The following is a 13635-nucleotide window of genomic DNA, read 5'->3' as shown; positions in this document are numbered from 1 at the left end:
GTACATATATACTGATCAGAACCTGCCAGTGTCTTGGGAAACATTTGCCAGAGTAAATTATTTGAAATTGTTAACTACCATATGATGAGAACTGATGAACTAATATTAATACGAGGATTTACTGGTCAAATTTTAAAAATCGTTTATATCTTTCATTAAACAAAAACAAAACCCAAACCATAGTTACCCTATAGGACAGAATAGAACTGCCTCGCAGGGTTTCAAAGGCTAGAACCTTTATGGAAACTGACTGCCACATCCTCTTCTCTAGAAGCAAAGTAAGTAAAGTAGCTGGCGGGTGCAATCTGCCCATCCTTTGGTTAGCAGCTCAGCGCTTAACTACTGTGCTACTAGGATTCCTAATTCCTTGTATGTGCTAAATCCTGTCTGTCCCTCTCCCCTCTCCCTCCTCCCCACCGCCCCCACTTTGTCATTGGAAGACACGGCTGATAGAAATAGGTTATGGTAAACTCATGAATAGCTACATCTTTAAGTATTTAAAAGTATGTATTTGCAAGGACTTTATAAAGAGCCGAGGTTATGTGTTTTAGCCCTAAAAATCAAATTGGCGGCAAGCCGCGACTCTTCCTTGCCTCAAACTACTGGAAACTACATCTCCCAGCATGCTCTGCAGGTGGTTGGACCTAATCACAAATAGCCCCGTTGGGCAACAAGGATGGTTGGCTTTGACTGGACTTATTTTTGCTGTACATTTCTATCCCTTTGGACAACTATTTAGAATTTAAAAAATTTATAGCTACCAAACCTTCTTTTGAACTGGATGGTTTCCACGGAGGCAGGCGCATTGTTTTCTCTCAGTCGATGTGGGGCGGGGAAAGCGTTTCCGGAGAGCTCGGGAATAGGAGGGAATGTTGACCAGAGAGCACCTGCGACTGTTCACAGGAGCAGGAACTCGACTCGAACTGAGTCTGCGAGGAGCCGGATCTTAACGGAAGGATTGCCAGTGGAAGATGGAGGAGTCTGAGGATGGTGGGCAGTCGCTGGCCCCGGTTTACATCTACAGTCCTGAGTATGTCAGGATGTGCGACTCCTTGTCGAAAGTCCCCAAACGGGTGAGAAAGTTGGGGACGAAAAATCGTGGGCTTTTTGGTGGAGGCGGGCGGCAATGGAGGCAGTCGACCGGGCAGAGGGGGTGGGGATGGGGCGGCTTTTGGAAGCGCCGAGGATTTTAGAGTTTGGGAAGATCTTCGTGACAAATTTGTGAAGTAATATTGGGTGGAGGAAGTGTTCTCCGAGAGCAGCGTTTATCGGCGGGGTGCCAAAGGACAGGTGGGGTGGGGGGCACAAGGGAGAGGTTGGCACAGAGAGGATGGTGTGGCTTTACTTGAGAATCTCCGAAGTCGTATGGAAGAAGTTGGAGGAGAAAAATTAATTAAGGTCTGGTGTTTTCGCTTTAGCCATTTAGGTAATACCTATATTGTCTAAAGTGTAGGTTCAAGAGGATGAGAACATAGGATTGTGCTCAATTACACTTTCAAGAGAAATTAAGCACAGATTATTTTCTGCCTTTTTTTTGCATGCTGCTTTTTTTTTTAAGGCCAGTATGGTACATTCTCTGATTGAAGCATACGCGCTGCATAAGCAAATGAGGTAAGTTATTTTCTTGAGCATAGTCTTTTTTCTCATATGTTTGAAATGAACTTGCTTATCACTAAAGACTCCTAAATGCAATTTTACTTTCCCTCCTTTTTTTAAGCCACTCAGACCAATAGTTAGATCTGAGGGGTAAGGAATCTGGAGTGTTTTTTTGTTTTGTTTTAAGGCTGTGACCCTTTGCTCTTGCTTTTATTTATTTACGTATATATTTATTTTGGCTTATAAGAAGCATGTTATATATAGTTGCTAATAAATGAAATCAATAATAAATATCCCGTTAAACCTTCCATGAATGTGACTTTCTCTTTTTCCCTTCTGTCTGTCCTCCCTTTATAATTTCCTTTCCCTCCTCTCTCCCTGCCCCTGCCCCCACCCCTATTCCTGGGGGAGGCACCGTCTTCGGAGTCTTATCTTTTAGGGTAAAGCTCACTCTTCCTGTAATAATGGTGTCATTAATTTTTTATCTGTTTTAAGAGTGGCTAACTTTGCTAAGCACAATGTTCTCTAGCGTTGCCCTTGGGTGTTCACAGGAGTCGTCTTTTTAAATTGTATGCGTGAAACAGTTTGTTTATTCACACCTCTGTAATTAGTGTTTTGGATTGTTTCCATGCTCTTTGCTATTGTGGAAATTGCTGCAGTAGACATAGTGCGTAGATGTCTGTTTGTGCTTTATTCTTTATTTTTTTTTACGGTGCATGCCCAGTAGAGAGATTGCAAGATCATCAGGTAATTGCATTTGCATTTGTTTCAGGAAGAACAATGCTCGTTTCCCTGGTGGTTGCATAATTCTACAGTCCCATCAGCAGTGTATGAGGGTTCCAATCTCTCTGCATCCCTTCTTTATTATTTTGTGTTTTATTGATTGATAGAAGTGTCGGTGTGAGGTGTTTTCTCATTGTTTTAATCTGTATTTCTCTTATTGCTAATAAACATGAACATTTTTCAGAGGGTTGCTGTCTGCCTCTATGTCATCTTTGGTAAATTGTCAGGGTGGTCAATTTTTGTTTGGGTTATTTGTATTTTTCTTCTTAAGATGTTGTAGTTTTCTGTAAATTTTGGAGATTAGCCCTTTATTTGATGTGTCATTAGTAATTTTTCCCCCCAATACGTGGCTTCTTTTTTTTAACTCTTTCGATGTGCATAAATGTCATTGTTTTAGGAGGCCCCAGCCCTTTATTTTGTCTTCTGTAGTGTGGCTATTTTTCATTACGTTTGGTAGTGTGTTTATGCCTGGCATTAGGGCCCTTAAGCATGTCCCTATTTTTCATTGATGGTTTTTATGGTTGTGTGTTTTATATTTAGGTCTTTGATTCATCTTGAGTTTGTTTTTGTATATAATGGGAGGTGTGAGACCTGTTTCATTTTTTTCCCAAACCATTCTATTAGGAGCTAAGCCAGACATCACACCATTCTGTAGTTCAATCATATCACGCAGTGTTGTAAAATCGCTACCACAATCAGTTTCAAAACATTTTCTTCCTTGAACTCTTTGATATCAGCTCTGCTTTTGGAAGCGGCCATCTAGCTCAGAAGCAACAAAGCACACATGGAAGAATCACACCAGCCTGTGCGATCATGAGGTGTTGAAGGGATCAGGTATAAGGCATCATCAGAACAAAAAAGTGTTACCATAGTGAATGAGGGGAGAGTGCAGAGTGGAGACCCAAACCTCATTTGTCGGCCACTGGAGATCCCTTTGCAGCGGGGTCTAGGGGAGAAGACGAGCCAGTCAAGTTGCAATGTAGCACCGATGAAAAATACAACTTTTCTCTAGTTCCTAAATGCTTCTCCCCTCCCCACCACCCCGCACTATCATGATCCGAATTCTGGCTAGACCAGAGGATGTACACTAGTACAGGTAGGAACTGAAAACACAGGGAATCCAGGGCGGATGATCCCTTCAGGACCAATAGTGTGAGTGGCGATACCGGGAGGGTGGAGGGAGGGTGGGTTGGAAAGGGGGAACCAATTACAAGGGTCTACTTGTGACCTCCTCCCTGGGCAACGAACAACAGAAAAGTGGGTGAAGGGAGACGTTGAACAGGGCAAGATATGACAAAATAATAATTTATAAATTATCAAGGGTTCATGAGGGAAGGGGGAGAATAAAATGAGGAGCCGATGCCAGGGGCTTAAGTGGTGAGCAAATGTTTTGAGAATGATGAGGGCAATGAATGTACAAATGTGCTTTACACAATTGATGTTTGTATGGATTGTGATAAAAGTTGTATGAGCCCCTAACAAAACAATTAAAAAAATATGTGCAGTGTGCATAGGAATTTGTTCATAGTTTTTTTTTTAAAACTATAATCCAGCCCTTCAATGGGTCTGAGGGACAGTGAACTGGCCTCCTGTTTAGAAAGTTTGAGGACCTCTACCCTAGACACTTATCTTTTAATAGCTGAGCACCATCCGCCTTCTTCACCACATTTGCTTATGCACCCATTTTGTCTTCAGGGATTGTACCAGGAGGGTGGGCATCACAGAATGACAGAACAAAGTGTTGTTGTATTGAGGAAGGGTATGAGCTGAGGCCTGAAGTCCATCCACTACTTCAGTGTATTATTTATAAAAATATGTACATAGGCCAATACTTCTATTTTTATGGATTAATGTATTTACATATGGACACATCTATGCTTATGCCTCTGTCCATAGCTTTTGCTTCCTAGATAATTCTTCTGTTTCTTTTTACCTTCCTTCTGCCTCATCATGCTTGTCCTACTTCTGCCTCATAGTACTTCCTCTTAGCTAGATTGCTGCTGCTCTAACACCCCCAGGATCTCTATATCCTCCTGTTGTTGGTTTTAATTCCCTAGTTGTTCCTCTGTCTATGGCGTTGTTTGCTCACACTATCCTTCCCCCGCCCCCTTCCCCTGCCCCCTTCTCCCCCCAGGTCCCTCCGGGACTGTTGGTCCCATTGCTTTCTCCTCAAGCTTTCTCCTCAAGACAGGTCCCATGCCTGTCTTATGTAAGTGGGCATACCAACAATGGCATCGACCAAACAAAAAGATAACAAAAGATTGAAAAAAGAAAAGAAGAAAAACAGGAAAAACATACATACTTCCAGGTCTTTCCACTGACCTTTATGACTCCCCATTGGTCCTGGGGGAATTCCAGGATTTGCCACTCCTAGCCTGAAGTCTATTTTGGTAGCTCATTAGGGGCTTTGCTTCAGTTGCTGATCTGTTGTGTTCCTTTCTTGATTTGCCCCACTGTGGGGGGTTCAGACCGCACTACCTCCTTGCCACATGTCCCCAGTATTGTCCTCTATTGCAGTATGCTCCAGTAAGGGACAACATGTTATGAGCTGTTGTCGGCCCTACAGACATCTCTGTGTTTTAGCAGCTCCATGCAGGAACGTCATCCTCGGGGCTTGGTGTGCCGATAATGGGGTCTAGACCGACTATCCCTTTATCTTTTTCTTTTTCAGTTTGCTTCCATGTGGACGTGATGTGCCGGCCCCTCACCTCACCTGTAGGTTTAGTGTGGTCTGTTGCACATACATTTAGGGAGGGGGTCAGTTTGGCTCTGGTTGGGGCTGGCCCTGTAGCCCAATCTTCTCATGTATTCCTGCTTGCGGTTACATTGCTCTCATGGTTTGGTGTGTTCAGGCATTGTTTGAAGCCATCTATGTATTTGGCAAACATAAAAATTATATGCTTTCCATTAAAGTTATTTACCATTTCCCAAAACCTTTATGACAAACCAGAAAGCATAGCAAAGATGTCCTATTTCTTTACTGTTAAGTTGGGAGATATTTATTAATAGTGACTTTGATTTTTGATATTTATTAAATAAATAGAAAAGTAGTAGAAATTGGAGCTATTGGATCTGGGAACATGGTCCAAGAAACTAAAAAAAAAAATCACCTCTGATGATATAGACATTTTTTTCTTGAAGTATGGATCTTATTTTTTTCAATAGTTTTATTGACATATAATTCACATATCATACATTAATATTTATAGTTCACTAATATTAAAGAGTTGTATAATTATTGCTACAATCAGTTCTAGAACTTTGTTTCCTTTTTACACTCATTATTCTCCCCATTTCCCTCCAAACTCCTTTCCTATATCCTCAGTAAGCTATTAATCCCTTAACTCAGTTACTGTTCCCATAGATTTACCTACCCGGGGTTTCATAAACTGGAAAACATGCAAAATAAAAAAGGAGCTACAATAATAACAAAGTAAACTAGTGAAAAACTCCAGTAAAAAAGAAAGGAAGTATTAAAAACTATGACAACTTTCAAATGGGTCAAACAGTAGATCAAATGATGAGGTCTTACATCTTAAGTTTCCAGTGCTCTCTAAGAGCAAGGCTATTCACATCCCTGGACTCTGGTCAGAAGGGCTCACTGGAGACTCACTCCATGTGGGGGCCTTGCAGATGAATTTTGGGATCTCATTGTCATCCATAGCCTTCTGCAAATTGTGTATTCACAATTTAAGCCCTGATAACTTTCACTCCTTTAGATTTGGATTTTCTTGCTTAGTCTTTGAATCACACAGACTGCTGTGCTTCTTCCATGTAGACTTAGTTGATGCCTCACTTAGATGGCTGCTTGATTGAAGACTCCAGATGCTATTCTTTTTTTAAAGCTGGACACCATCTAGTTTCTTCACCACACTTTGCTATAGCAACTATACCTTCTGTGAGGGTGAGCATTCAGCAGGACCTCATTATAAGAACTAATTATCCTTAGATTGGGGGTAGAATTAAGTGTGAGACCAAATGGATTTTATTTTTGAGATTGAACTACAGTAATATACATTTGAGGTTGAATTACAGGATTTCTTCTGGCCTTCTTGATGCTAGTAGTAGGCTATAAACAACAGTATATCCCATGGCTGTCATGTATATTTTAAATTTTAGCTAGCCTGACCTTGTGGGTTTCTCAGAGTGTAAATCTTTTTTTTTTCTTTTAAAAAATCATTGTATTGGGGGCTCGTACAACTCATCACAATACATACATGCATCCATTGTGTCAAGCATATATGTACATCTGTTGCCATCCACATTCTCAAAACAGTTGCTTTCTACTTGAGCCCTTGGTATCAGTTCCTCATTTTTCCCCTCTCCTCGCTCCCTCATGAACCCTTGATAAGTTATAAATCATTATTATTTTGTCACATCTTACACCATCTAAAGTCTCCCTTCACCCCTTCTCTACTGGGAGGAGGTTATATGTAGATCCTTGTAATCTGTTCCCCCTTTCTCCCTCACCTTTCCTGTACCCTCTGGGTATCACCACTCTCACCACTGGTCCTGAGGGGTCCATCTGTCCTGGATTCCCTGCATTTCTAGTTCCTATCTGTACCAGTGTACATCCTCCAGTCCAGCTGGATTTGTAAGGTAAAATGGGCATCATGATAATGGGGGGAGGGGGAAAGGAAGCGTACAAGAACTAGAGGAGTATTGAATGTTTCATCATTGCTGCACTGTGCCGTGACTGGCTCATCTCCTCCCCATGGCCCTTCTGCAAGGGGATGTCCAATTTCCCACAAATGGGTTCTGGGTCCCCACTCCGCACTCCCCCTCATTCACAATGCTACGATTATTATTATTATTTTTTTGGTCTTTGATGCCTGATACCTGATCCTTCGATGCCTTGTGATCTCACAAGCTGGTGTGCTTCTTCCATGTGGGCTTCTTTGTTTCTCAGTTAGATGCCCCTTGTTTATCTTCCAGCCTTAGGACCCCAGATTCTATATCTTTTGACAGCCGGGAACTATCAGCTTTCTTCACCACATTTGCTTATGCACCTGCTTTGTCCTCAGCGATCTAGTCGGGACAGGCTGGTGTGCTTCTTCCATGTGAGTTTTGTTGTTTCTCAGCTAGATGGCTGCCTTATTATCGTCAGGCCTTTAAGACCTCAGATGCTATATCTTTTGGTAGCCGGGAACCATCAGCTTTCTTCACCACATTTGCTTGTGCACCTGTTGTCTTCAGTGATTGTGCCAGGAAGGTGAGCATCTGATACTACTGAATTGTTAGAACAAAGTGTTCTTGTGTTGAGGGAGTACATAGGGGCCCACTGTCTATCTTTTTCCTTAATACTAAACCTGTAAATTTATGTACATAGATTTATTTCCCCCTCATCGTATATAATTATATTTACATCTGCATATGCCTGTATTTAGATCTCTATAACTACCCTTTGCCTCCTAGTTATTTCCTCTATTTCTTTGTATGTTCCTAGTGTCCCACTATCATGTTCAGCCTTCATTTGGGTTTCAGGAATTCCTTTTGGTTACATTGTCCGTTATCCAGCCCTGCCAGGCCTCCTACACCCTCCTTGCCACTGATTTTGGATCACTTGTTCCCTTGTCCCTGGGTTTGTTCACACTCACTTCCTTTCCCCCTCCTCTCCCTCTCCCACATCCCCCTGGAACTATCATCCCCTTGTTCTCTCCTCCGGCTTGTATATCCCGCCTATCCCTTTCAGGTAAACATGCAGCGACAATAATATGCACCATCACAAGACCGAGTACAATGAAGCAACAATAGAAAATAAAACAATAGCTACAACAACAACAACAATAACACAAAAAACCCTATAAACAGTTGAGGGTTTATTTGTTGTCCTTCATGAGTGCTTTCCAGTCGAGTCTGGTGCGGTGCCATGCCCTGGCCCCACATCTATCCCTGGGGACTTCATTGCTTTGCTCCCCCTGCTGCTCTGCTGCATGCCACCAGAGGCTGGCTTTGCTGTAGTGACTCAGGGCAGGCACAATTCCCGCCGTGTGTCTCTAGTGTCCTCCCCAGTGGTGCTATGGGTCAATGAAGATGCTGTGTCCTGTGATGAGGCTGGCCTGGTGGTCGTCTTTTTGCATTGCTGCTCTGAGCAGAAACATTGTCCTCAGGACTTGGTCAGCCAGGATGCGCTTCACTATTTTTTCCCCTGCCCCCCTCATTGGCTCCTGTGTGCTCTAATTAGACAGTTCCCTCTCCTTGAGCTTTAGCTTCAGTGCTGTCCTCTGAAGTTAATTCTTATGAGGGGGAAGGTGCTGTATACTCAGTTGGTAATGGGGCCGGCCCCTCAGGCCTCTCTATCGGTTCCCTGCTTCATGTCAGTGTGTTGTGTTCTTGTTTTGGAGCTCCGGGTTGAAGTCTGGTCCCTCTTTCCCTGTGGAGACACAATCAGCACCCTCCCCCTATGTGGGTTAGTGCCCTGTTCCCCAGGCTACCCATGTCTTCCCCCCACTCCTTTTTAGTGGGTTACCATATGCTATCCATAGCATTACTAATACTACATTTCTGGAAGGCACATTGTACCATGTCTTCTGGAATGTCTTTCCATGCATCTCAAACCCACTTTGCTATTAACTCTATGGCAGGCTTCATGAGATTTCCTCCTTTTGTTAGTCAGGCTTGACCAGATGACATCCATTCGTACCACTGACCCGTGTATAAGCCGAACATCAGTTTTTCAGCACATTTTTGTGCTGAAAACTTGGCTTACACACGAGTATATACGGTATGTAATCCCTGAGCCAAGATTCTCAAGTTTGTCCCAATGCCCTCATTAATGGCCCTAATAGTTGTACCTCAAGGTCTGTGATCCATCTTGAGTTTATTCTCGTGTATGGAGTGAGGTAAGGGTCTTGCTTCATTTTTCTGGAGCTATGTATCAATTTTTCCAGCACCATGGAATGAAGAAGGCATCCACTTTCCATTTGATCTTTTGGGGGCCCCTTAATAAAGATTAGTTGTCCTTATGCTGATGATTTTATTTCTGGGTTTTCAATCCTTTTACATTGGTCTGAATATCTATCATTACACCAATACTATGGTGTTTTGACCACTGTGGCTGTATAGTCTATATTAATGTCGGTTAAAGCAAGCCCTCCCACTTTGTCCTTCTTGAGCAGTTCTCTGCTAATTCGCGGTTTCTTCCTTCTCCATATGAAGTTGGTAATCTGTTTTTCCAACTCTTTGAAGAAACATGCTGCAATTTGGATTGGGATAACATTTAACTTATATAGTGCTTTAGGTAGAATTTACATCTTTACAATATTGAGTCTACTGATCCACGAGCATAGGATCTCCTTCCATTTGTTGAGGTCACTCTTATTGTTGAGGTTGGTTTGTTTTAATAGTGTTTTGTAGTTTTTGTTGAACACATCTTTTGTTTTTTGAGTTAGGTATATCCCTAGATATTTCAATGTGTGTTTGGCTATTGTGAAGGGTACCCCTTTTTTTGATCCCCTCTTCTGTGGCCTTGTCCGATGTGGACAGTATTGCAATAAACTTCTGTTTGTTGATCTTGTAACCTGATAGGCATATTCCTCTATTGCTTCCAGTACTCCTCTTGTGGAACTTTTAGGATTTTCCATATATAAAATCATATTATCTGTGAATAACGATGATTTCACTTCTTCCTTCCTTAGACAAATAACTTTGATGTCCTTTCTTTTCCTCCAGTACGATGTTAATGGGGACAAGGAACATCCTTGCCTAGTTCCCTTTTTCAGAAGAATTGATCTTGTCTTTTCTCCATTGACTACCACAGTGGCTGTTGGTTTATATATATATAGCTTCTATTATATTGAGGAATTTTCCTTCCATTCCTAGCTTATTGAGTGTCTTAAACATGATTTGGTGTTGGATGTTGGCGAATGCTATTTCCGCATCTATCGATATTATGTGGTTCTTATACTTTTTCATTTCAGTGTGGCTTATAATACTACTAATGGTCTTTCGTATACTGAACCATCCCTGCATCCCTGGTATGAATCCTGCTTGGTCATGGTGAATTATTTGTTGTATGTATTTTTGTATTCTCTTGGCGAGTATTTTGTTGAGGATTTTGCATCAATATTCATTAGGGAAATTGGTCTGTAGTTCTCAATTCTTGTGGGATCCTTGCCCAGTTTAGGTATCAGAGTTATACTAGCTTCATAGAAGAAATTTGGGAGTTTGCCATCTTTTTTTATGTTCTGGAAGAGTTTGTGTAGGATTGGTGTCAGTTCTTCCCTGTATGCTTGATAGAAGTCTCCTGTAAACCCATCTGGTCCAGGTGATTTTTGTTTGGTAATCCCTTGATAACCTTGTCTGTTTCTTCTATTGATAAGGGTCTGTTGAGGTTCTTGACGGCCAGTAGTGATAATCTAGGGAAGAATTGTTTTTCCAAGAATTTGTCCATGTTTTCCAAGTTTTTGAATTCATTGGAGTACAGTCCTTCATAGTACTGTGTAAATATCCTTTGATTTCACTGTGTTCCATTGTAATATCTACTCTTTCACCCCTCATCCTTGCTGTTAAAATGTGTTCCTTTCTTTCTTTGGTCAAATTCGTGAGAGGTTTGTCTATTTGGTATATCCTTTCGAAGAACCAACTTTTAACAGCATTGATTCCCCCCCCCCACCCCCCCATAGTTTTCTTATTTTCTCTCTCCTGAATCTCAGATCTACTTTTTATGATTTATTTTCTTTTGCTATTAGTTGTATTATCTTGTTGACTCTGCTCTATTTGCTGTAAATGTTGTGCCAGTGTATCTGTCATAAGCCTCTCCTCCTTATGTGAGCATGTAACTATGAGACTTTCTCTGATGACTGCCTTTGCTGTGTCCCATAAGTTTTAGTATGTCATGTTTTCATTCTCATTGGTTTCTAGAAATTTCCTAATTTCATCTCTGATCTGAACCAGTGTATACTCCTTTTGCAATAGAGTTATTCATTCTTCAATTTTTTCCCTTGATTTCTTTATCTTCCTTTTGTTGATTTCCAATATTATCACACAGTGGTCAGAGAGAGAGGTCTGTGTGGTATCCATGTGCTTAAATTTATGTAGATTCGACTTACGCCCTAGCATGTGGTCCCTCTTGAATATATGCCATGTGGGCTTGAAAAGAATGTGATTGTTTTTGTATTTGGGTGGAGAGCTCTGTAAATATCTATCAGGTCAAATTGTCTTATTTTAGTGTTTAGATCTTTAGCCTCCTTGTTGAGCTTCTTTCCCAGTGATCTTTCTCAGAGAGCAGTGTATTGAAGGCACCTACCATAATTGTTGAGGCTGTAATTTCTTTTTTCATCTTTTGGAGCGTTTGATTGAAATATTCTGCTGAACACTTGTTTGGTGAGTAAATGTTTAGAATGCATAGTAGTTCTTTGTGTACTGTTACCTTGAGCATTATATAGTGTCCCTTGTCCTTTGAGGTCAATTTTATGTGAGATTAGGATCGCAACCCCTGCTTTTTTGAATTGTTGTTTGCGTGGTATGTTTTTCTCTAGCCTTTGATTCCCAGCCTATTTTTGTCTGTAATCTTGAGATGTGACTCCTGTAGGCAGCAGATGGAGGGATTGTGTTTTCTAAGCCAGTCTGTTAGTCTCTATCTCTTAAAGCCTGAATTCAATCCATTGATATTCAGGGTTATTACATCTATTTGTGGACTCTGTAATATCATTTTATCCCTCTTATGTTGGGTGTTTTCTTACCTCCATTTCTTTTCCATGGGTTGTGCATATGTGTGTTAGTGGTTCATTCTTGCCTTCTTTCCATTGTTGAACCTGTGTTATCTAGGGAGCTGTTTTCCGTTTGGTGGTCTCTGGTTGGAGTTCTTCTGTGGGATGGTCTCTTGCATGTGCTTGGTGAGCGTTGTTCTTCTGCCCATACTGGGTTGGCGAGGATCTTTTGTAGTGCTGGGTTCCTTTTAGCATATTCTTTGAGACTTTCCTTGTCCAGGAAGACTCTCACTTCTCCATCAATTTTGATAGCTAATTTGGCAAGATAGAGTATTCTTGGGTTTGCGGTATTTTCCTGCAATTTTCTGAATATGCTGCTCCATTGTCTGCTCTTTTTATAGTGTCTGCTGATAGATCTGAGCATATTCTTATCTGCTTGCCTTTATATATGGTTGCCAGTTTTTCCCTAGCTGCTCTTAAAATTTTCCCCTTTTCCTCATAGTTAAACAACTTTATGTCGTGGTGCCTTCTTATTGGGATTCTGTCTAGCTGGTATTCTTTCGGCCACCTGGATAGTTGCCTGGTTTTCATTCTTTAAGCTAGGGAAAATTTCCTCCAAGCATTCCATCACTATTTTGGATGTTGGCTTCATTGATGTGCATTCCTCCGGCAAGCCAATAGTTCTGATGTTGTTCCTTCTCATAGCGTCAGACATAGCTCTGAGGTTTTCTTCATCTTCTCTGATGGGCTTGTGAGACTTTTTCTCATGTTTATTAAATTCTTCTTGAGAATCCTCTAGGTCACTGGTGAGGTTCTCTGCCTCCTCCATATCTGGGCGAAGTCCGTGAGTTTGCTGTTAGTTTTTGTTATCTCGCCCTTTAACTCCTGTATTTCCCTTTGGTGCATGGCCTTTATTTTCTCTATCATTTTCTCCTTTTTCTATAATGCTTCCCTCATGTCCTGTATAGCTCCAAGCAGCATCCTGAAGATTTCTTTCTGTGGTAGGTCCAGGTGGTCTTCTGGCATTGGATTTTGTTTCTCTTTTCTTGTTGAAACTGTTGTAGCAGCTTGCTGGTGTTTGGTCGATTTATTGGAACTAGGTACCATTTTCCCAGGTGTCTCAGAGCCCTGGGCTCTCTCTTTGGGAGGTTGGTACTGATGTTTCAGCAGGCTGCTTTTAGCCAACTTCCTTGTAAGGTTGTGTTTCACCTTTGTCCTGCTGGGGTTTCCCTCTCTCCTTGAACTACGGTTTGTGCTCCAGCCACCTTCAGGTCTCCTTAGGGGCTGTTGTTTGCAGCTATGCACACTGCGGTGTGATAAAAAGTGTTGACTCAAGTGAAGGGGAACATATTTTGGGGATGGGTTGGGGATTGTGTGATCTACTTCTGGCTAGGAGTACTTCCCACAGGTAGGCGGGTGGGAGGGGGGGCCGCTACTGGTGTGCTGATCCATTGCTTGGAGCACAGAGGGTGGGGTGGATTGAGCAGGGAGAAGGGAGAATGCAGTAGGCAAGTCCCAAAGGCCTGGGTCCCTATGCTACAACTGCAGAAAATGCTGCCAGACTTGTGTCCGCTCCCTGGCATGCCTGAAACGGTGTGGCAGGATG

The 13635-nt window shown here is 41.9% G+C and overlaps 1 protein-coding gene across 10 annotated transcripts in view; it reads left to right on the top strand.

Moving 5' to 3' along the window:
• Positions 1-711: 711 nt before the first annotated feature.
• Positions 712-13635, top strand: part of LOC142436562 (histone deacetylase 8-like) — a 158786-nt gene continuing 145862 nt past the window's right edge. For 2 of the 10 annotated variants that reach the window (XM_075540130.1, XM_075540129.1), the window contains exons 1-2: positions 725-1073; positions 1559-1611. In XM_075540130.1, the coding sequence (XP_075396245.1) occupies positions 972-1073; positions 1559-1611 (155 nt within the window). In that variant the 5' untranslated portion in view covers positions 725-971. Of the gene's footprint in view, positions 1074-1558; positions 1612-13635 lie in introns of all 10 variants that reach the window. The other 8 variants (XM_075540135.1, XM_075540138.1, XM_075540132.1 and 5 more) reach the window with 7 other exon arrangements.

The sequence above is a fragment of the Tenrec ecaudatus genome, unplaced genomic scaffold (assembly GCF_050624435.1).
Source record: "Tenrec ecaudatus isolate mTenEca1 unplaced genomic scaffold, mTenEca1.hap1 Scaffold_413, whole genome shotgun sequence".
NCBI lineage: Eukaryota > Metazoa > Chordata > Mammalia > Afrosoricida > Tenrecidae > Tenrec > Tenrec ecaudatus.
This window is presented reverse-complemented; position numbering and strand designations above follow the sequence as displayed.